This window comes from Melopsittacus undulatus, chromosome 5 (assembly GCF_012275295.1).
Source record: "Melopsittacus undulatus isolate bMelUnd1 chromosome 5, bMelUnd1.mat.Z, whole genome shotgun sequence".
Lineage (NCBI taxonomy): Eukaryota > Metazoa > Chordata > Aves > Psittaciformes > Psittaculidae > Melopsittacus > Melopsittacus undulatus.
In genome coordinates, this window is record NC_047531.1 from 79,443,468 (window position 1) to 79,465,633 (window position 22,166).

A 22,166-nucleotide genomic window follows, 5' to 3' on the forward strand; every position below is an offset into this window, starting at 1 on the left:
TTTAAATTAATAAACTAAGGAATAAGGTAACCCAATCTTGCTATGCAGTGCATGGTTGTAACATGTTAAATAACTTTCCCTAGGCTATTGAAACACCTTTTAGCCTTACCGTTGTGTAAAAAAACCCAAAAAAAACAAAAACCAAACCCAAGTAGATAGAAAGCAAAACTTTAGTTCAGGTCATTCTAAAAATGCACATCTTGATTTACCATAGCAAAACAAACCCCCAGAAAGATTTCCATTTATGTTACTGGAATGTTTTAAATGGTTAAAAAACTATTTTACTTTATTAAATCATGTTTTGAAATGAACACTATGTAGCAAAAGTAACACCTAACAAAAGACTGTATACCATGTATGCTTTTGTTCTATCTTGGTGCGATTATCAACAGATACACTCTTAAATGTACATCTCATATCACAAGCATGGATATATTTGTTCACGGTTTCCATAAATAAAGTGCTGGCATTGTGCTCACCCTCCCTGATGGCTGCATAGGGTGGAGCACATCTAGAGCTGTTTCAGTTCATTACTCTCGCTCTCTCTTTATTTCCATCTATTCCCACTGCTATTACTTCCCCCTCCAGCCAGCTTTTATCTGTGTACCCTAGCGATGCCTCTTCCACATCTACCACATATGTGATTCAAATTCCATCAAATATTTCTGTTGCCTTGGTGAGCGCATGTACTAAAGAAATTTTATCCTGAACCTGGGACCCAAAAGGCAGAGAGCTACAGATCCATCAGTTTTCTTGTGAAGCCGTTCGGCCCAGTTATGGACTGGGACAAGCTCTGCTGTGTTGAATTCTCTGTTTCTTTTTCTGTGCTAGTGACAAGTCATGATCTTGTATCCCTGTGACCACTTCTGAAAGACTAAGCCTGGGCTTTTAGCCTAACTTTCCCCCCCCGCTGCAATGAGGGTGCTGAGATGCTGCAAGCTCTGGATTCACTGACCACATCGCATGGGTTAGCTCACGCTATTGAGACATAAGTAAAGAATCAGCAGAGGGCCACTTGCTCTATTTCTTTGCCAGCATCAAGGCACATGGTTCCTCTGTTGTGACATCTCCGTCACCTTTTGGCCTTGAGAGCATTCCCCATTCTTGTAAAGAACTGATACTGACAGAAAGAACAACCATCTGTTTTCTGGTGGCTCTGTGACAGGCTACTGGCTCCATGTCTATCAGTTATGCTGCTGCTGAGGCCTGATTCCTGATGCCTAAGGGTCTGGAAGCTTGAAAATGGAGATTTCAGCATAGCCAGATGAACATTTCATAGGGAATACTTTCACAGGGGAACAGAACTGTTACCTATACAAGACCCTCTGGTTTGGAGCCTGTGCAGCACTGAGGATGTTAACAAGATGCTGGCAGTAGTTGCAGCCATGGCGTTTATCACACATCTTGGAGCAGCCTTGGATCACGCGTTTCTTGGTAGTGAGATTCTGTATAGCTCCCTAAGTCGCATGGCAGCATATGTCTAGCCCATGTCAGACTGTGAATGCAGACCTGCCTGTACTCTTTCAGTTGCCCCAGGAGAAGACACCTGCTGAGCATGTGAGGTGACATGCTCCTGTGCCAGTGGGAAAATATGCAAGTAGTTGCTCCTCTTTTTTTCTTGTCTATCAAGTTTCCTTCTGATACATCCATTGCTCCAAGAGTGGCAGCTTAGCTGATAGTCTTTTGTGAATGAAAAGTTTCAAATCAGTATCTTGGATCTCAGGCCAGTTCAAAATCCATGCAAAGTGTTGGCCTTGTCTCTAGAGACAATGGGACGCTATGTCCAAAACATGACTGACAATGCTAGTACCACTTAGTATAAGCAAAGTTTGAAGTGGTTTGCGGCTCCATTTGCTCTATGGGGAGGTGATCAACATTCAGAAGGGGTTCCTGGAAACCAGAACTATGTGCTGGGAATCCAATTCTCATGTATCTTAAGCATCCTAAAAGCTGAAGTGTATCTTGTAGTTGGATTACAAGTGAGAGGTAGTGCTCAATACCCGGAGGTCATTTTCAGGCACTGAGGATGTTCTGAAATAGACCTCTAGCTCAGACACTGACAAAAGATACCAAAACTTCTTCAGAACCAGATGGTGTCCTGAGTTTCTGTTGGGTGTTCTAGTCCTCTGGGCTGAAGTGCTAGTGCTCCTGCCAGTTCCCTCTCATTCTGAGAGATTTGCTTAGAGCCAGACAGAGGGGAGGTGCCACAATCATGGGGACCCTCTAACACCGCAGAGCAGAGCCTAAGCTTTGCCTTACTATACTCATGTAGTAAGCATTTTGAAATAGAGCATCAGCCCAGCTGTGCACACTTCATGTCATGGGATGGATTCTGGGTGTCTCTCCTTCCTAAAGTATGCCTGCTCTTACATTACTATCAAAATAAAAAGTAGGCTCTAAAATACATGATTGTAATAAACTCACCGTTCTGAACTGATGCCAAAAGCTGGAAAAGAAATTCTGTATGATGAAAACAAAGTCCTAGTTCAGATAAAAGTAGTATTAAAAATACAGATTTCAGTGGTGGAGGAATCCATTCACTCTTTCTGGGTGTGTTTACAGAAGTATGCACATGGCTAATCGTTGCTGAATGCAGTCCTCACCAAGTACCCTCTTGAATAGGTGTTATCAGTTAGTGGGAGGGAGTTGTCTTGTGTTCCACTGTTTTCTGATCAGGACTGCAATTTGATGAGCCTATTTCTGTGCTGATGTTTCCAGTGACGCGAATACGTGTACAGCTCGTAACAACATTTTGCATGCTCAGGATCATGATGTTGTATATTTTTGGATGGATAAATCATGATGCCCTAGTTAGAGCTCAATCTGACCATACCAATCTGACCTTGCATTTTCTAACCTTCACAGAACAAAAGTAATGTAAATTAAATTTAAAAGGATCTTTATGCTTTCATCTGATATGAATTACAAGGCTTAACTGCTTTAAATGCTTCATTTTTGTTAATAGCAGACATTGATAGTATTTTGAAAGCTCTCTATTGATGCTTGCTGAATATGTGTCTGAAGGGATCATAATAAAAATCTTGTAGGGCAGGAGAAGTCCATCTTGGAGGAGGGGAAAAAAAAAAGCCTGTATTCTGAATCATACAACGAAAAGCTTATTAATGTCAAACCATGAACTGCAGCAAATATCAATGCTGATGCAACCCAATTATACTTTAGAAACTGAAACTGAACACAAAGCCCAAGGGGCTGAGAGTAAGAGCATCTTGCTTAACAAGTTAGATCTACATTTTTCCCTGATGAATGAGAAACACACAATTCACATTTCTTTCCATGGTTACAGAAATCCAGAGCAAGCGTCAGGAAAGAAAGAGAAGAAGCACAGCAAATCCAGCCTACAGTGGACTCTTGGAAACAGAGGTACTTTATCATTCGCTTTCTTATCACAGTTCTGTTTCATGTCAATAAAAGGTTTAAGTGCTTCTTATGACAAGTATATATGAATGTAGAACCACACATTTAATTGCAAACAGATATTGATGTAGAAAAAAAAGATGTCCTCTCAGTAGCTAAGCAACAGGTTTTCACTCTGCAAAATCACTTGCTTCAAACTCGAATTTGTCTTAGTTTTAATAAAGGCCAAAAGGACTAAATTAATGCAGGACCTAGTTACTCTTTCATCCACACAGACAGTCCCTTTAGGTCAGAATTGAAGAACAGAAGCACTGCATTATGTTCAAACTTGCGTTACTATTTCTCTTTTCCTATGTGTCAAGTAATAAATGGAGAACTTTGCTTTTTTTTATTAGTGGTGTTCATAAAAGGGATGTGTTGGTTTAAGAATCAGTGTGCTCTGCAGGGGGTATGGAAGCCTGCATAATAAATACAATAATGCATAATTAAAAATAAAATGCTCTGGATAATGTCTGTTGTCTGTTACAGTTATGCTGTTACATTTTTAGTAGTAGCAAAATGTGATCCTACATAATATTGAATTGCAAACCTGGTGTAAAGGCAGCATATAAATAGACCAAATGTTTTCTGGAATTATTTTTTTCTTTCTTTCTGACCTGACATATATGCATTTATTCAGCTTATTAAAATTCCACCTTTAAAATTTCACCACAGTTTGGGGTTACAATTTGAACTTCCTACATGAAAGAAACCGATTTTCAGCCAGCTCTCCATTTAAGCAAGTTATCTCTGTGTTCTGAGTTGTTTAATCCTAAAGAAAGTGATTTTTCTTTTTGTCTTCTTTTTTTATTTTTTTTCTATTCCTGTAAATCATTTAGGCTTTTATTTAGGTACAAGTGATGCAGAATTTTTGGTATGCCAGCATTTCAGATTTCTGGGTTTGTTGGCAGACAGCACACAGATGAAGCTGAGAAGAAACCCACTTCTGTAGTTAAGCTACTTAGTGCTTGGTGGTTCTTTTTATGAAAGTATTGGAGAGTTTTATACTCCAGAACAGCTCTGGGCATTTGAATTCTTCAGAACTCATCAACTTTTCTCTAATGACCTCCTCAGAGCAAATACTGATGTTCGTACATCCAATACTTAACACATTAGGAACCTTAGCCCTGCTAGCATCAAATCTGTAGTGTCTTCTCTTAAACCTTTTTGTCCCAAAGAGTTTGTTAAAATACTTGCAGCAGAGTTTTGTGGCTCTAGTCTGATCGGTGTGAGAAATTTAATTACCTTGGAGCAGGGATAGAAGAGGTGATGGAGGAGGTTCATCCTTCTCATTAAATCTATTCTCAAAAGCATATCCTGAAGTGAAAGATGGCATGGAGAAAGCACTGTCTCTGAAAGAGTCCTGTGGCTGATCAGCTGTGTCCTCATTAGGAGTTGTCATTAAGTACTGACCATGGGGAATGCCGCTCAAGTAAAATGGAGGCAGATGTTTTTTCTCTGATCAATTAGCTGCTCAGATTGATTTGCTAATCAGTGAGTTGAGGTATTTTGTGGCTTTTCAGGCATTTTGGTGCAGTTTAATTTACGGTTAGTCTACTGAATGATCTTTAATTCATGATTGTTTAAATTGAAGTTGCATATAAATTAGACTTTTTATTTGCCAATGCCCCTCAAAACGGCAGGAGCTCAGCATCTGTAGTGGTGATGCTAACTTCCTTGATTACAAAAATGTGATCACAGTCTTATGTCTTTGCTTGAACGTTGTGCTTTTTGCTTTCAAAGCTTTTTTCCCAGCCTCACTTGCTTTTTTTCCTTCTTTATTTTATTTTACTTATTTTTTTCATAGGGAAGGGTTAAATTTCAGGCTGGATATTTTTTTGAAGGAAGAAACATCTATTCAAAATTCATTTACAGGCTGGCAGGCACCCGTGTATGGGAGAACAGTTTACTCACCACAGAATAAATCATTTATTAGCAAAACCGCTCTAATTTTCCTCCAAGCACAGTCTAACAACATCTAATGGAGGAAAATAGTACTGTTTCCAGTCCTGCTGTACAAGTATTGGATGGCTCAGAGAACCAATTAGGGGTTATATAGACTGTTAATGAAGCCTGGCTTGCTATTGACCAACAGCTTTTACCATCTGACAAGTTGGCAATGGGTTGCATTAAATGAGTTAAAACATCTCAGTCAGGTTTCCAGTGGTCTGCATTTGTAAGCTGGGAAATTTTTGGTGACCTCAGCAGATTGAAACCACTGTCAGCTCCTAGAGGTCATACACATTAGCCTCTGAAAAGAGAAATATTTTGCTTAGGCCCTAATACATTGCTTGCAAACTAAGTATGTTCTACAAACTGTAGGCAAGTCACAGAACTGGCTTCTGGATAGCTGTTTATGTATGAGGCAAGCTCATGGGGTTGTCAATGTGAAATTGTCAAAGGCAACCAGAGTACTTTTCAATGACACTGTGTTTTGTTTCTTTTCCTTTGTAGCGGAAACGCCTTGCATCAAATTATTTGAATAACCCCTTGTTTCTTTCCACAAGAGGTAAGCATATTTGTAAACTAATATACTACTATTCTAATGACATGTTAAATATTTATTAGTAGGATTTCATATGAATTACTCTTAGGCCACCATAGGGCATTACTTTGTGTAAGGTCCCTGCACTTTTTAGTGTGCAGTGAAAATAGATGGTTTTCCTGCAAAAACAATTGAAGGATAAAGCTAAAGGTCAAAAGTATGTAGAAACGGATCCAAAGTCTCTGCAAGCAGTGGAAAATCTGATCCCTCGTATTGTAAGCACCATGCAATGAGAGGACTGATTGGAGAAGGCAGTGGTGACCAATCCCAAGTGCTTAAAATATATATGTTAAAAAATTGGGATTTAAAAAGTACTAACTATTCTGGGCTTTTCATTCACCTCTTTTCATCAGCTCTAAGAAACTGCTGTTCCTCCTCAACAGCTGAGGTTTTAAAAACAATGGTTGAAACCCATGCTATTTTTCTGACTCCAAGAACTGGAATCATAAATCTAAATTTGATGGCCTTGAAGATGCCTTCTAGTCTGTTATTTATAAGTACTTCAGGTGCTGAAAATTTGAGGGTGAAAGCCTGGAGAATGAACAACGCAGATGAGCCTTTTGGGGATGATGATGAACATGTGAAGAAGCCCATTCCAGGAAAAATGTGCAACATATTGAGAAGGCAAAGAGTTGGGAGGTGGAAATGAAACATGGAGAACATTAAATACAGTGTAATTCTTCAGATGTGGCCCATTTAGGATTTTAAGAGAGAAAGCAGGAAGCGTGAGTTGCATTTCAGAAGAGAGAACACCAATAAAGAAGTGTGATTATCCTTACCCTTGTGTTGCCTTTATAACTTAGGTATATTATAGGTAAGGGAAGGTAGGCATTTTTCAAAGTGAAATATTGTTTCAGTGTTAGGAGCATTTACAGGGATAATTCCAATTAAGACATGAAGTTTTGACAGTGTTTCAGTGGTAGCCTGATATACCTGTCAAATGTCATGTTTAGTGCTTGAGATTCATCTTTTTGGCCCTGCCTTGAATTCCTGCACCACAGGATAACCGACTGAAACTCAGCGGTGCTTCTCTCTACCTTCAAAACTTCATGTGCTAGATGCAGACAATTGGCCTACTTACCATATGTCTCTAATGCATAGGGTCTCAGAGGACAAGAGAGGTTATTACACAGTAAACAGCTATGATGACATGCCTCTTAGCAGGAGCCCATGCTTGTGTGAGCCCCAGTGGAAAGAACATTATTCCAGGCTTAGTTTTATCTTCAAAATTAAAATTATATTTTATTATTTGTCTTATCATAGCACTTGTTTCTCCCATGTAAACACATGGGAAAAACCACAAAAGAATGGCAGTGTTAGCAAGCTGAGTTGTTAGCCCCTCAGCGGATTTCATTTAAGTTAGAGCTTGGTATCTCTGACCTTCTTTCTGCCACGTTTCCCATTTTCTTTGCAAGGAAATAGGCAAGTGACAGAGCTCCAGTGAAGCGGCTGTCTCAGAGCCTGTCTGAAGTGCAGGAAACAAGTGTAATTTCCAGAAGTGCAGAAAAGACTGATTCTTGTGAATTTTGAGCAAAATGTCAATTAATCAGGATTCATTTATCTGAAAATGTCTTACCTGAAATGAGGTCACATGCTCTGACATGTATCATTTGTAGAAAAGACTCTTCAGTTATCAAGCCTTAGTGTATCTGAATAACATTTATATCCCCTGAATAATTGTGGTGTCATATCACAGTGGATCTCTGTGTATTTGTGTATATGAAGTGACATCTTCAAGTCTGTGATTATTTATGGAACTCATTACCAAAGGATGCTACAATTATTGGGAAAATAGACAAATCTATGGAAGAAAACCCCCCAGCTATCTAAGGCTGTTGAATATAAGACTAAAGATGCAAATTCCAGCTCAAGGAAGCCCATAAACTGCTAGTGTCTGGAAGGATACTTCTGGAGTAGAAGTATTTACTCTGTGCTTGCCCTGTTCTTGCGCTCCGTGCATGAGTGGCAGCACTGGATGCTGCACCTTCATGTGTATGCATACATCAGTGTACAAAATGAATATGTAACAGCAGGAAACAACTCACAAGTTGGTCCCTATATGAGGGATCACACTGGGACATTGTGATCAGAGGGAGCTGAAGGACAGAAATATCAGTTTGGTTGTTTCCATTTTAATCCAAAGAAAAAGGCCTCTCCATCAGCTGTTTGGCACTGGGACAGTGTGCACCAGACTCTTACAAATCAGCAGCAAAAATTACAACCCACTCTGCAGTTTTCATAAAGCTGTTAAAATTTCCTGGCTTTTTATTTTTGGACCAAAGTGTGATGAATTTCACAAATATTTTTATGAAAGGCTTGGTCTGCTTTCCAGTAAGCTCCGATGGTTCTTGTTCTTATCAGGCTGTGAATTCAATCAGTGCAGGCTCGGTTCATCAAAAGGTCAGGAAATCTTGGCATTTTGGGTGGGAGGAGTTTGATGATAAAGAGCTGATGACAACACAAAGCTGACTCCCACAGATAGCTGACTATTTTGGCCAAGAATCAGCTGAACATTTAAACGTGTGGTTAATGGTAAGTCAGGGGCACCAATTTCATACTCCAAGTTAAGCACTCACTTAAGTGCCTTGCTGGTTCAGGGCCAGACTGTTCATCACCCAGCAGGCAGGCTGAAGTCCTTAAGAAAGACTTTTTGACTACTGGCAGGTGGAGAGGAGCTCGGTATGAACATTCCTGAAAATCTGAAACAGAATGTCCTTCTCATACTATGGCATTTTAGCATCGTGGGATGCCTGCCATGTACATTTTAAAATCTCAGATGCTAATTCCACCACTTGCTGTTGCATTCTATCCTGCCTGCATTAATTTTGGCAATGCCCTGATCTCTTGTGTCACTGCTTTCCCCATAGCTGAGAACTAGCATTCACTGCAGTGACGTATTCCCCACTAATCTGTTCTTTGCCCTTCTTTCACATGCTAGCAAATGAGGATGCGTTCTGGAAGGTATGTGTAGCAAAATTTGTGTACTACCAGTGTCTTTCTCATCACTGTGTAATTCAGTGTTTGCTTCTGATTATTTTAGTCTCTATCAAGGTACAAAATTGCAGTATTCTCTTTGCCTTTCATACCGCTTGTGTGAAACATTTCCCACGTAACTAAATCTGTGAGCCCCTAAGTTAGGATTTCAAAGAGATGAACTCTTGGGCTTTCATAGGCAAGAAATGGCTCGAGTTTAATCCCTTTGTTGAGAAATTGCTAGTCCAGATTTGTAGGTTTAATGAAAATGTTAAGAAAAATTACTAACCATTCTAATTTGTATAGATTAACTCTCTTTACATTGAGGTTAAAATTAAGACTTTTAAAGCAGAGAATTTCTAAAGAGTAATTTTTTTATGGGACTGAGTTAGAATTCAAGATATAAGCCTGCCTAAAACTATCATGACACATTATAATTAATATCCCTAAAAACAAAATTATGCTTTTGGAATTAAATAAGATACAAAATTATTATTCTCCTTCCTGAAAAAGCACTAGGAAAATTTAGGAGTTTTTATGATTCATAAGCCATGAGAGTTTCAAAATCAGTATCTCCTTTATTAAAATGCACTTAATTATACAAAGAGTAATTAATGTTGCCACCAGATTAGCATAACAATTTACTACATGACATTGTAACTTTGTTGATGAGTCTTTGTTCATTTTATATATCTCTACAGACAAAGTAGTAATCAGTCTTGTTGGAGAAAGGGTGTCAGAGCAAGTCTGTACAGAGAACAATTAGCACCAGCGAGAAGAGAGGGACAGAGGAGCCCTCTAGAGGGGTTCATAAAAGAGGGTACATAGCAGAAGGCTGAGCATACCATTTCCTAGCTGCTCTTTGAGCAATGGGCTTAAAACATGGAGCTGTGCTTTTTCCCCAGAAACTTTTTCTTGCTTGTTTCTTTCTGTTTTGGACTTGAAGGACAAGTGATCCACATACTGACTTTGACCTGCACTTCAGAATAGAGCTGTGCATGATGATACATGTGTGGGAGTGACACATTATCAACAATAAGCAAAATAATTCCTGTGTCACAAAGTGGCTATATTAGCCAACTCCCTCTTGTGTTTGTTTGATTACTTGGGTTTTATTTCACTGTTTCAATTTATGCAACTTGCTTCTGGCTCTTTTGTTTGTTTGTATCAGTTCCTATCATACACCATTATTTCTGTGTTTTACAGAGCCCATGCACTGATTTTACCAAAGCCATCCGTTTTCTTCTCTTGCAGAATGAAATCCACCACGATGAACACTGCACTGCTTGCAAGCGTGGTGTTAACTTGCAACCCTGTGGCACATGTCCCAGAGCCTATCACCTCAACTGCTTGGACCCACCCCTCAAAACTGCCCCCAAGGGGGTTTGGGTCTGTCCAAAGTGCCAACAGAAGGTAAGGTACATGGAGCATAGAACCCAGAGAAAAGCCAATGGGAGAAACCTCAAATCTGTGTACCACTAAACTAATCTAACCTGTAGTCACAGCTTAGGGGACTACCTTAGCTAAAGTAATACCAAGAGGCTTTTAGTACAGTTTGCAGCATTTGTTTCTGGTATTTTCATTGTCCTAGAGTTAGAACATACACTGAGTGCCTTAGCCTCCCTGTAATCACATCTTTTGAGATTTGTCCTCTTAAAATGTCTCTTCATTTCCTTTTTCCCCCTTCTTTACAATAAACCCACCAGCATGTAGGGTTGCCAGACAAGTAATGAAAATCTTATAGATGAGGGAGAAAGTGTCAGAAGGGTACATTGTTCACCAGTGTATCCGAAAGCTGTGGTTTTTACACACAGCCGTTGATCAGCATGTCAGAAATACTAATTTATCTATTTGCTGTGAATGATATTGACTGCATGAACAGGACAATGATTAATAAAACAGTGTCACTGAATTGTAGAGTGGAGGCTTAGATTTTGTGCCTTAGAGTTTAACATTGAGATAATTTATGTTCCTTTGAAAATGTCAAGGGGAAGTTCTTCTATGCAGTTGCAGAGATCAGAGCAGCCCAGGATTAGATCCGTGCAGTCATGTTTTCATATGGACCATGCTGAGCAGACAACACTCCTGACAGTGTAGATATCTGCATGTCAGGGGCTGAAGAATGTCTTCTGGCCATGGCAAGAAGAAACAGAGGATTTCTAACCCTTTTACCACCCTGGTAGTGCTGTGTATAGTGATGTATTACTGAGTTGAGTAAGTCCCAATGGCGAAGGCTACTCAAAGTATTCTCTTTTCAGCTTGCAAATTCTGAGACAAGGGCCCTAGATCTGGTCCTGTAGAGCTGTGAGGCTGGAGGAAGAAAAACATTAACGTGTGTCTTTGTGGAGCCCTAACTTTTTATTGTTTCCTGGGTTTATAGGTGTTAAAGAAAGATGACAATGTGCCATGGACTGGAACTCTGGCTATTGTTCACTCTTATGTTACTCATAAAACAGGTAGGGATTAACGTAGCTATTGACAAGGGGTTCCCCGCTTGTGACATGTGATGTCTTTTGGGTCCTTCATAGCACTAATATTAAAACAGTGGTGTAATACTACCAGGTGGATGGCATTAGTAAGCCTGGGAACAGAAGGTCACTTTATCTCCCCTTCCCCTTATGGTGGGCTAACTTCTCTCTTTAAGGAAGCTGAGATTGATCCCTCAGGACCTTCACTCTGTGGAGGAGCCTGTTATCAAAGTGGTGCCTTCCTAAGAACCGGCCTGGAAAAGGGATTTTGAGGCAGAATTATTTCAGGTTGGGAGGTAGAGAGATACAGTCAGGCAGAGCCATGCAATTGGGTATGTAGTATGATGCCAAACTAATGTCTCTGAGACCACAGCAATATTAGCTCTTAATTGTTTCAGTATTATTTGGAATCACAACCATTAGTGTCAGAAGTTGTATGATATCTGTGCATTGACCATTATTCCTTTTTAGTTCCATGTTGCACTCCTATAATGGGCTGTTTGGGGCATTAGATCATATTTATAAGGAACTTTGCAGAGGTCTGGTAATGTTATGATTGTGTTTTTCAGCCAGGGTCACTAACTGTTGCCATTCCAGGTGATTGACCTGTTCTTAAATACCATTCACCTTTTTCCTGGAGACCTCTGCAACACATGTGATCCAAGGATTAATTTTAATTCATCTCAAAGGTGCACTATAGCTTTTGGTTGTCCTGTGTACAGGCAGAAACTCCAGATTTATTTGGCTGTATCTGCTGACAAAAGGCTAATGAGACCTGAAACTCGCTCTTCAAAATACATCCTTCTGTTTTCTTCTGTCAAGCACACAATTTTGCCATGTGTCCTTTTCTTAACTTCTCCATCCTTAATCTTATTGTTCCACAGTCAAAGAAGAAGAGAAACGAAAGTTATTAAAGAGAAGCAGTGAGCTGAAGAATGAGCACAGACAGTTAGAAGAAAAAGATCGACTTCTCAACAATGCAGTGAAGGTAGGACACCTGACTGGGGACACAGAGTCTCCTGCAGAGATGTTTATAAAGCATTTATACCTGAAAAACTGGTATTTTGTGGGTAGAAAATGATTTATGCTCCCAAGCTATAGATGTTCAAGTATGAATTTGTTTCTCTCTGAGGACAATCATGGAGATTTCCTTTATGCACCAAAGGAAGCTGCTTTGGCAGGCTGAGGAGGAGAAATCTCCTGAATTCCTGTTGCACATAACCCCTCCTCCTTCTCCCCCTCCCAAAATAGCCATGGATGCCCTCTTTGTAGTGCCATACACAGCTCTTATCTACCCATTGACCTTAAGGCATTTCCATTCTTCGGATGAAAAGTTTAGTCAGAACCATGTCCTCCAGTGGTGCCTGCATGTCTATTAGCTCAAAACTCTTGAGATTAGGTAGAAATAACCTTTATTTGACTCAGGGGCTGAATGTTGTAGCAGCTACTCCATGACTGGAAATGGATTCACACTAATTTTCTCCATGAACTCCTTTCAAAGCTAAATGTTGGCTGGAGATGTCTCCCAAGCTGCACCATGCTATGAGGACCAGTCTCTGGCAGTAATGAATGAAGAGCCATAATTCCTATCCTCTGTGGCTGAAGGAACTTATTTGGGGCAACCTCACCTCAGGCCCACCCATAAGGGGAAGCTTAATAAATTATTTGAAACTTCCTTACCCTGGAAAAATCAAAGTGGCAGCTGCAGGAGTAACTGGTCACTACTTGTTTTACCATTGCAGTTATCCAGAGGAGGCATGTTAAAATATTCATCACATTTAAAATAGAGTGTAAGGAAAAGCAATGACTTATTAAAAGACATCACAGGGGGGAAGTGGGTATAGCCACCATCAGCACTAATGGAAACACACATGTATGAAGAAGCGACTCTGGGGTACAGAATATCTTTAGTATGTAGGAGAGTGCAGTGGGATGAGGTGTTTGGCAAAAGAAAAGCATTTGAGGATGCAGTCAGTTATCAGGTGTCAGGGCTGTCAAAATCAGGAAGTTTCTACCTAAGCAGAATCAGGTTATTTTAGTGGGCAGCATTGTCTTATTTGAATTGTAATATCAGCCACTGATTGTATTTATTGGAGATACATCCACTTGAAAGGAGAAAAACAATTAAAGTTGTTCTGGCACAGAACAATTTAATTTCTGATATTTACCTAAACAGAGATTTACATTACAGAGAACACTGTCATATACACCACAGGTGGAATAGTGTTACTTGGTAAAAGCAGGACATGATTTATCTTTCACCTGCAATTTCATCTTTCTAAACCAACCTCTGAGCAGCTCCACATGGTTGCCTTTTCAAACAGCTTGACTTTCAGGTCAGCATTTCCTGCTTCCCCAGGACTAGAGTATCCCCCGTGCCCCAAGCAGTCTAGACCACAGTCAGAGAAGAGCAAGTACCTGGTTTTGCCAGACCCTTGGGCCATCTGAGAGAAAAAACAAGAGGTTTCAGATACTAGAGGCCACCATCCTCTTCTGTCTGGCTGACAGGCTTAGGGTTTTGCGCTCTCATATAGTCCCTCACAGGCCAGTTGACAGTGTAGAGAACGGGATGTTAGCTGTAGCAGTATGTGGTTGGGGAGGGAAAGGAGAATTACCAGTTCTTTCTTATGCCTTCATGGAGAAGAGGGAGATCTGGGAATCCTTTGTTTGGCTCTTGGTCTCATGCTCGTTTCCATGTAGGTTTGTATGAAATGTTTTCAGTGATTGTGGGGTGCAGTTTGGCCACCCCATAGGAAAAGCCTTTCTTGTGACTGCAGTGGTATAACAGTAGTTGTTTTAGATCAGATTTTCTGCCAGAAAGATATTGACATTATCTTCAGAGAAATCACCTTAGCTTTACAGTACTGATTCCCTAAAATGTGTGGCACGTATAAAATGCATCATGATGAGGTTTATCCCTAAAGCACTTATCAATGCCTTTTGGTAAGATTTAGAGAACTCACTGTTGCTTTTGGTACTTCTCAGTAATACAGCTATTACAGTCCCATGCCAGTAATCAGTTTGGAGTGCAGAAGGCATTTCTGCCAGCCTGTCTGCAGGTTGAGATCGGAAACATCCTCTGAATGCACTTGTACTGGGACGAATATCGTTACCTTAGACAGTTTCTGCAGTGTATGCAGCACTGGTGATTACTCCATTCGTTAAGCTGTGGGTTTGCTATCCCCAAAGGCGAATATGCTTCATTTGCGTAGGACATGCACTCAAGACAAAAAAGGATGTTTGGAGAGATGTTTGACACCAATTTGAATGTATTCTCAGTCTTTCCTTCTCTCTCCCCTTCTCTTTATTTGACAGAAATGCTTAGAGCTAAAAACCAGCCTGTTGGCCCAGCAGAAAGGGACTCAGTCATCACTGGAACGTCTCAAAACCCTCATTAGACTGATACAAAACGAGCAGATGATTCAGGTTACCATGACGACCACCACCACCTCCTCCCTGCTAACTGTCCCCTGGATCAAACCCTCCCCTGCCTCTGCTGCCATGCACAAAGCCTTGCAGCAATCACAGGGTAACAACTGACAGAGCCGGCTGCCAGAGAGCAAAAGAAGGGGGGAGAAAAAACTTTATACACATGCGCAGAGGAGAGATTAAACTGAAACAAAGGAGGGAGAAGGAACAATCTCAGTTTTGATACGCAAAATAGAAACTTCCAAACCAATCAGCCCAGTTTGTAGGTCACTGTGGCAGCAGGTTCCCACGGAGTGGGTTGTGCTGCGGTTTTGTATTTGCCGAGACCTTCAGTGCTTATGAGATTTTTGTTGTTATGTTGGCCTTAATGTATTTATGACTGAGGATGAACAGGAAAAGAATGGCCGATAGGAAATGGGATATCCTTTTGTGGGGGGCAGACAGGTTTCCAGTTCTGCTTTAAGGGGAAAATATTCAATGCAAAGAGTTAGTGAGCTAGTAGAGAAGTAGTTGGGCTGAGAGCTATGTGTGGGAGGGAAATTGGTGAGATAACCAGAAACTGAACTACTTAGGACTCAAGATGGATTCTTATCAGAGGAACAAAGTTGGCCCCGTTGATTCAGATGACCTGGAGATGGGGCCGTGTTGATGAGAACGGCGTCACAGACGCTCACAGAGCCTTCGAAACAAAAGATCCTTTTTTTTCAGTATTATTAGAGTTGAGAATTGCAGATATTTAAATAAAGAAACTGTATGAAGTTAGCGTTTCTAGTAAAATATTGAAGTATTTTCATGCTGATGCTTCTGTATATGCGTTCCGAAGTATTTAAAGAAGTATGACTGTAAAACTCCTTACTTTTTTGCAGGTCCTTTTTACTTATTTTGCTATCGGTGTATTTTTCTCATGGAGTTTTTGTGCAAGATTTAGCATAAACCATAATAGTGGATATCTTTGGCAGGTCGGGTTTTGTTTTTTAAAGAGATTATTTTGGGGTTTTTCTTTTTTTGTTAATTTGGGATTTTTTTTTAAAGGAAAAAAGCAAATAAAGAGTCTGTTTTTTGTTTCTTGCAAGTACAGATAATATGCCAAAAAGATAACTTTACATTTTTGTACTGCATTTTTATTGTTAAAAATATGTAACGTGATTTTTTTTATTCTTAGAATTTTTCTTTTTTTTTAATTATTTTTTTTCTTGCAGAAATATCTGCTGAAATGGTACAGGAAAAAACAAAGAGCCCTGCCTCAAGGGGCTGCTTCTCATACTGGATAATATCAAGAGTTCTGGGGGAGGGACAGGACGTGGAAAATTTAAAGGGTTTGTTGGGTTTTTTTTCTTTTTAAACTTGATTCCTTTTTAGTATTTTGTTGGAGTTTAGCACATTTGGGAAGCGTTAGCATTAGCCTGAGAAAACCCCAGTGCGCCTGTTTGTTTCACTAACTAGTCTTCCTGATACTGCAAGGGTCCGCCTGGCCCCCCCGCAGGCCCCAGGGACCCCATCACCCTGTGGCCTGCCTGGGAAGGTAGTGATGGGCACCCCGGTTTTTCTCAACGTCACACCACTCACCCGATGCCATCGTCTCTGTCGCTCATGAGTTCTCCATCTATTAGCACAACAGGTACTTAAGGGAAGCAAGAATCCACCAGAACACGACACAAGGCTAGTCTCTCACATCAGCATATCACATGGTGCCGAATATCTTTATTCTTTGTTTTAATAAAACACAAACCACACGAGGGACTGGCTTTTTCCGTCGCCCATCACTAGGCAGCACATGGTCCCTTCAACCATTTTCACAACTCCGGGAGAAACTGTGCAGTACTATACAAATCTATTTTAATACACAACACTCGGTTGAACAAGATTTTTATATTCTTTTATTGATGAACAAAGTGAACTAAGTAAAACACAATTGTTATACATTGGTTATTGTATGCCAATTATGCATTCTAACGTGGCTTGCAATGTAAATGTTTTCAGGTTTAATGATTTTTTTTCCTTCTCAGACAAATAAAACAAGGAAAAGCGTGGAAGGTTGCATATGTGAAGAATTTCTGAAGAACTGTCTTGGACTGTTAAAAGTAGTTATTTTGGAAAGGGGACTGTCCAGTGGATAGTGTGCATAGAAAAAAAAAGTGTTTGTCTTAAATATGCCAATGTAGTTTTACTTCTTTATGATGCATTAAACTCGATTGACAATTTAATGGCATTGTCGTCGTGGTGATATACACTGCTGAGGGGACACAGTGTGTCCTGCCCAAGGACAAACACTGTGACCCCATCCATGGCCAGACTCTGGCTGAGGGGGAAAAGTGACCAGTGCTGGTTTCTCCACCGCTGTCTTCAATTTTCAGATTTAAACAATGCCAGAATGACTGCAGTACTTTCTGCTTTCCTTCTTCCAGGAAGTTGTCACTTTGTCCACTCCTTTCTTGGCTTGCAACCTGTTGGAATAATTTCCTGGCCTGTTCTTCTCTGGATCTGTGTGCAGAGATGTTGGTGGTACCTCAGATCTCTCCTTTTTCCTGTTGCATCTCTTGTGGGTTGCGTTGTTGAAGTTTTCACTAGTATTTAAACACTGCAGTGGGCCTGGCCCAAACTGAGATCAGCTGAGTCAGCTCGGGAGCAAGCCTGGGGCTCCAAGGCAGAAAAAGGTTATCACAGGGTGACGTGGTGCTGTACATCAGCCAAGCTGTCTACACGTGTTCCTTATGTCTGTTGTGGGCAGTGTGCTCTTTTCTTAGGGGGGGTTACTGGAGAGGGGCTTCCTGTGGATGGAGGACTAACAGTTGGCTGAAGCAGATCCTCTGACAGACCCATGGGCATTGGTTTCAGACTCTGAGGTGCTCCTCAGATGTGTGGTGGGTCCATTTTGTAAAGGTGTTTGCAAACGTAGTGAAGTCCCTCAAAGGAGTTGTCTGATTTCTGGCCAGGGGAAGCGACAACTTCCCAATAGGATGAACCAAATGAAAGCAAGACAATGTTACAGCTGCATAAAAACTTCCACAGTGGCTAATGCTTATGCAGAGCAGAAACAGGGCTGGGTTTTTTTTCCTAGGAATAGGGGAAAAGGGTAATTATAAGTTTGGTTGCCCACGGGGGCAGAAGTGTTGCCTCGTCTTCACTTCCTGGCAGCATGACCATTTAATTTTGGGCTGCAGTTAGCAGGAGGAGCCTCCTTGCTTTGCCTTCAGCTGGGCTGCTCCCTCCTCTCTCCTGGCATCTGCTATGGCATCCTGGTTTTAATTCACATAGCTTCCAATTTTAGAAGAGACCTCTCCCCCAAACCAGCAAACCCAGAAACTGTATGTAATCATCATCATCCTCCTTCTGCCACCAACCTAAACTATAAACTCAGCACTGTTCTAAAAGACAGGAGCCAATTACAGAGCTCTGTATGTTGCCTTAGTAATTAATGTAGTTGCAAGAGAGTGTAGGCTTATGCTAGCCTTTAATGTTCAACAGTAATTTAAGGTTTTGGTGGAGATTTGTAGGAGCCACGGCAACCTCCGTGTTCCTCACTGCAGTACTGGGCATTGTCCTTGAAAAGAACCAGGAGCTGCAGTGTTCCCAGCCTCCCCTCCCAAAGCAGAAGTTATTTTTACAACTACACCAGACTTCACAGCTTCAGAGCTCCTTATTTTAACGTGTCAGACTGTTTTCTGTGTGTAGGACCTTTTCACATGCCATTAGCTATCGTGCAGAGGAGCTACTCTGCAAATAGCCATTTGAATGAAATGTGTTGTCTCCAAGACTGTCAGTTTTAGATTTGCACCTCTTCAAATGTAATTTCACCTACTCTTCCTTCTCTCACTGCCTCCCCTTCCCCAGAAATGAGAGGAAATGTAACTCTTCTCTCTGTTGGGAAGTAACATGGAATGATATCAGCCCTTCCCAGGGAGCAGAATGAGGAACAGTGGCACCGCTTGTTTGTGTCAGGATCCCAGATGTTTTCAGGCTTCATACTTTTAGAGGGAGAAACCACAATGGATCCACTCCTCCCTAAAAGCCCAAAAATCACTAAGAAAAGTCAAGATCCCTCCATTATTTTTATATTTAGTTCATGATCTCTGACAGCAGTTTTAATTTAATGGCAGTGTCAGTCTAACTAGCAGCATCTCTCGAGGTAGACCTCTATGTAAGGATGACAGCACAAACTCTACAACACCTATATGAGGAGTTTATGCTATGTGCCAACAAGGCACCCATGGCATGCTAGTTTCCTAGCAGTTTGATGGCCTATTAGGAACACTTAAACTTTTAGAAGAGTGTCTTATAATGTGATGCATACTTTTTGTTCTGTGTTCTGCAGGTCCTCTGTAGTTGAAAAGAGAGACATTACACTGAAATGAGCGGCAACAGCCACATCAGATAAAACTCTACTCACTTTAATCAGGTTTTGCCAACTGCAGCTTATTTTGCTTCAGAAATGAAGCCTGGCTTCTGAGATCAATCACTAGCGACTGACTGGTGCAAACAGAAAATGCCAGACTCCGCTTCTGTAAGCCACTTTTAAGTTCACCATGGTGAATATCATTAAAGCAAAAGGGTGGGTTGTTGGGGTTTTTCTCTCTTAAAAAAGCAAACAAAAAATTAAATTGTCATGATGATAGAAAAAAAATACTACAAAGCATACACAGGCATACAGAGATTCTAGCCAGGGAGAGGGGAAAGAGAAAAGATGCCATTGCTCTTTGAAGTTGTTGTTTGCATTTGTACTGGCGGCTTGCAGATGACTTCAGTGCTGTTTAAATACAGCCGAAATGCTGCACCCCAACCTTTGATTATCAGCCTCGCTCATTAAGCAGTTGCCACAGAAATTTCAATTCACTTTTGCATTTCATCTTTGGGCTTGATATGCAGCAATAAATAACCTTTCTGCTCAATATTCATGCTGGAAGCTCAGCTGACCGGTAGGCCAGTTACCATTGACAAAGCCATCTTCCCATTGCCGAGATGCAAACTTCACTGTGAACATCTCTGTGGCTGTGCTTTGTCCATTCCATGTGGGAACGGCTCTATTCCGTTGATCATGTGTACTCCTGCCCCCCGCCACGGTTGTGGCTAGACTGCAGAGCAGAAGTGCTGCTGTGATTGCGGCTCTCCATCGCCTGCTGGGGAGGTGGGCTGGCCCAGAGAGCGGGTGGTCTGGCTCTCTCATTGTACTCTTCAGCTCCTGCACGCTTACCTCCCTCTCAGGGAGCCGAGGGAAATGTAAGGAGAGCCCAGGGTGCCCAGAAAGAGCCATGGCTAAAGCACTGCCCTGAAAATCAGGCTGATGCGAGGTTCATTATTTTCCATTTGAGGAGGCTTGAAGCAATAATTTCAGAAGTGAGCCCAATATCTCTTTAAAAATGACATCTGCTCCCTGCTACACACACTCCTCATTCTCTGAAGTGGGGAGGTTTGCTGCAGCAGCACAAGGGAGACTGAGAGACCCATGCAGCCCCTGGAAGGGAGTTTTATGTCCTTGCACACAGGTGAGCAAAGCTCCAAACCTGTGAGTGACAGGCACTGGCGAGTCCTCCTTCCTTGGTAGCCAAGCACAGCCAGCCTCTAAAGTAACAAAGAAGTTAAGAACTCTCATATAAAACCCAGACCCCCTTTTTCCCTGTCATCCAGGACATCTTTGTCCCTCTGCCAATGTGCTTGCTCTGTGTTATTGAAACGCAGGGTTGTGGTTTAAGCTGTAGCTGCTGAAAACCAAATGGTCATGCCATTACCGGACATGGACATGAGCATACTTCATACAGATGGGCTTTTGTGTCTCCTCACAGCAGCCCTTCCCAGTTGACTTGTTCTGCTTTTTGGGACCACTACTGCTTTATTTGGCCATAGAAATATTGTTGCTTTGTCTCAGAAACCCAAGGAGAATTAAGAAGGGCTGGCATTAGAAATAAGTGTACAAAGCAGCACCTTGAGAAAAATGAAATCACATTATTGTTTAAAGTGAACTTACAGAAGTCAGAGATTTCGTAATGGTTAGACATTACACCATAAAAAAAAGAAAGTGCATGGAGCCACTGACCATGTGCTACATCCTTCAGTACTCCTTGGTTACTTCATGACTGCCAAAAGAAAACCCACATAGTTCACTTAGTTCTTCCAGCGTGGTGGAGTCAATGGTGCACCATTTCTAGCTGCAAACTTGCTGAGGGAAACTAAATACCTGGCTTCACTGTGGTTTGAGAGCTTCCTTGTCACAGGACCAAACACCTGATGGGCAACAACTGTGCAGCACATCCCTGTTGCCACCTGAAGACTCAACTCTATGTTTGTGCTGGGTGGTAGCCCCAAAGGCAGAGCTTCGTTAGGGAACATCAGTATGAGTCTTACCAGCTGATGTTGCTAAACTCTTCTAAGCCACCCCAAAGATTTGGTTACACTGATACTTGTACTTTACCTGTGATGGCTCCTTGGTTTTAGCCAGCTCCCCTTAGCTCGTGCCTAGAAAAAAGACTGTTTAATGCTTTCTAACTGATGCTTGGAATACACTGCGAAAGAGCTCCAAACAAGTTTATGGGAGCACATGGCTTTGATTGCTACCTAAGACCTGGATGTAACGCTGACCTAGGGAAGGTCCTGGTTCCCTGGTTTACCTGCTCAGCCCATTCTTTTCCTACAAATTGACACTCCCGTCATGCTTTGAAAGAATAAGCAGAAGTGTCAAGCTAGGAGGGGAAAGGAGGCCCTGACACAACCCTTTTTCCTCATGGCCATTGACAGATGTGGTGGTAGCTCCATCACTATCACTCATGGGAATGTTTTGCCCAGATATGGGTTTGACCAAGCCCTGTTACTGATACGCAGTGGGCAAGGCTCATTTGTCTGACCCTGCCCAGGTGTGGGAGACTCCAGCCTGATGGAAATGGTTGATTCCAAGGACTTTTTGCCTGGTATTTCTACATGTTTCTTGGGGTTTGGTTTGTTTTGGGTTTTCTTTTTGTCCTCTCAGTGAAATTTCTCTCAGGGTCTCCAAGCAGCTTAGGAAGAGCTGAGATTGTGCTGGGATGGAAGTGCTATGGAAACAGAGGTGCAACAAGGAAACTCTCTGTTCAAGACCTCTGGTGCAGGGCAAAGATGAAGCTTGAACTCGCCTTTACAAACCATCATCCATCAGGTCCCTTAGTTGTTTTAGAGGCATTTCTAGCTTTGCTATAAGCCTTTGGAGAAGCTCTTACAAGGGACTAGATGATAATGACAACCAGCCTGGCTACCCAAGCACAACAAAGGACTCCTCTGCCACAGGGCTGCCTTGCAAATGGTTACTCAATGTGCTGGGAACTGAGGGAGACTTGGTTTTGAGGCAGTGCTGCTCTGGATAAGTTTGTGACCTC

At 41.5% G+C, this 22,166-nt stretch overlaps 1 protein-coding gene across 3 annotated transcripts in view; it reads left to right on the forward strand.

The window, feature by feature from the left end:
• PHF21B (PHD finger protein 21B) overlaps positions 1–15,483 on the forward strand; it is a 161,315-nt gene extending 145,832 nt beyond the window's left edge. For all 3 annotated transcript variants that reach the window (XM_013128753.3, XM_034063068.1, XM_005147993.3), the window contains 7 exons: positions 3,305–3,381; positions 5,869–5,923; positions 8,898–8,920; positions 10,187–10,345; positions 11,313–11,388; positions 12,285–12,388; positions 14,716–15,483. In XM_013128753.3, coding sequence (XP_012984207.1) covers positions 3,305–3,381; positions 5,869–5,923; positions 8,898–8,920; positions 10,187–10,345; positions 11,313–11,388; positions 12,285–12,388; positions 14,716–14,940 — 719 coding nt within the window. In that variant the 3' untranslated portion in view covers positions 14,941–15,483. The remainder of the gene's footprint in view (positions 1–3,304; positions 3,382–5,868; positions 5,924–8,897; positions 8,921–10,186; positions 10,346–11,312; positions 11,389–12,284; positions 12,389–14,715) is intronic.
• The last annotated feature ends 6,683 nt before the right edge of the window (positions 15,484–22,166 follow it).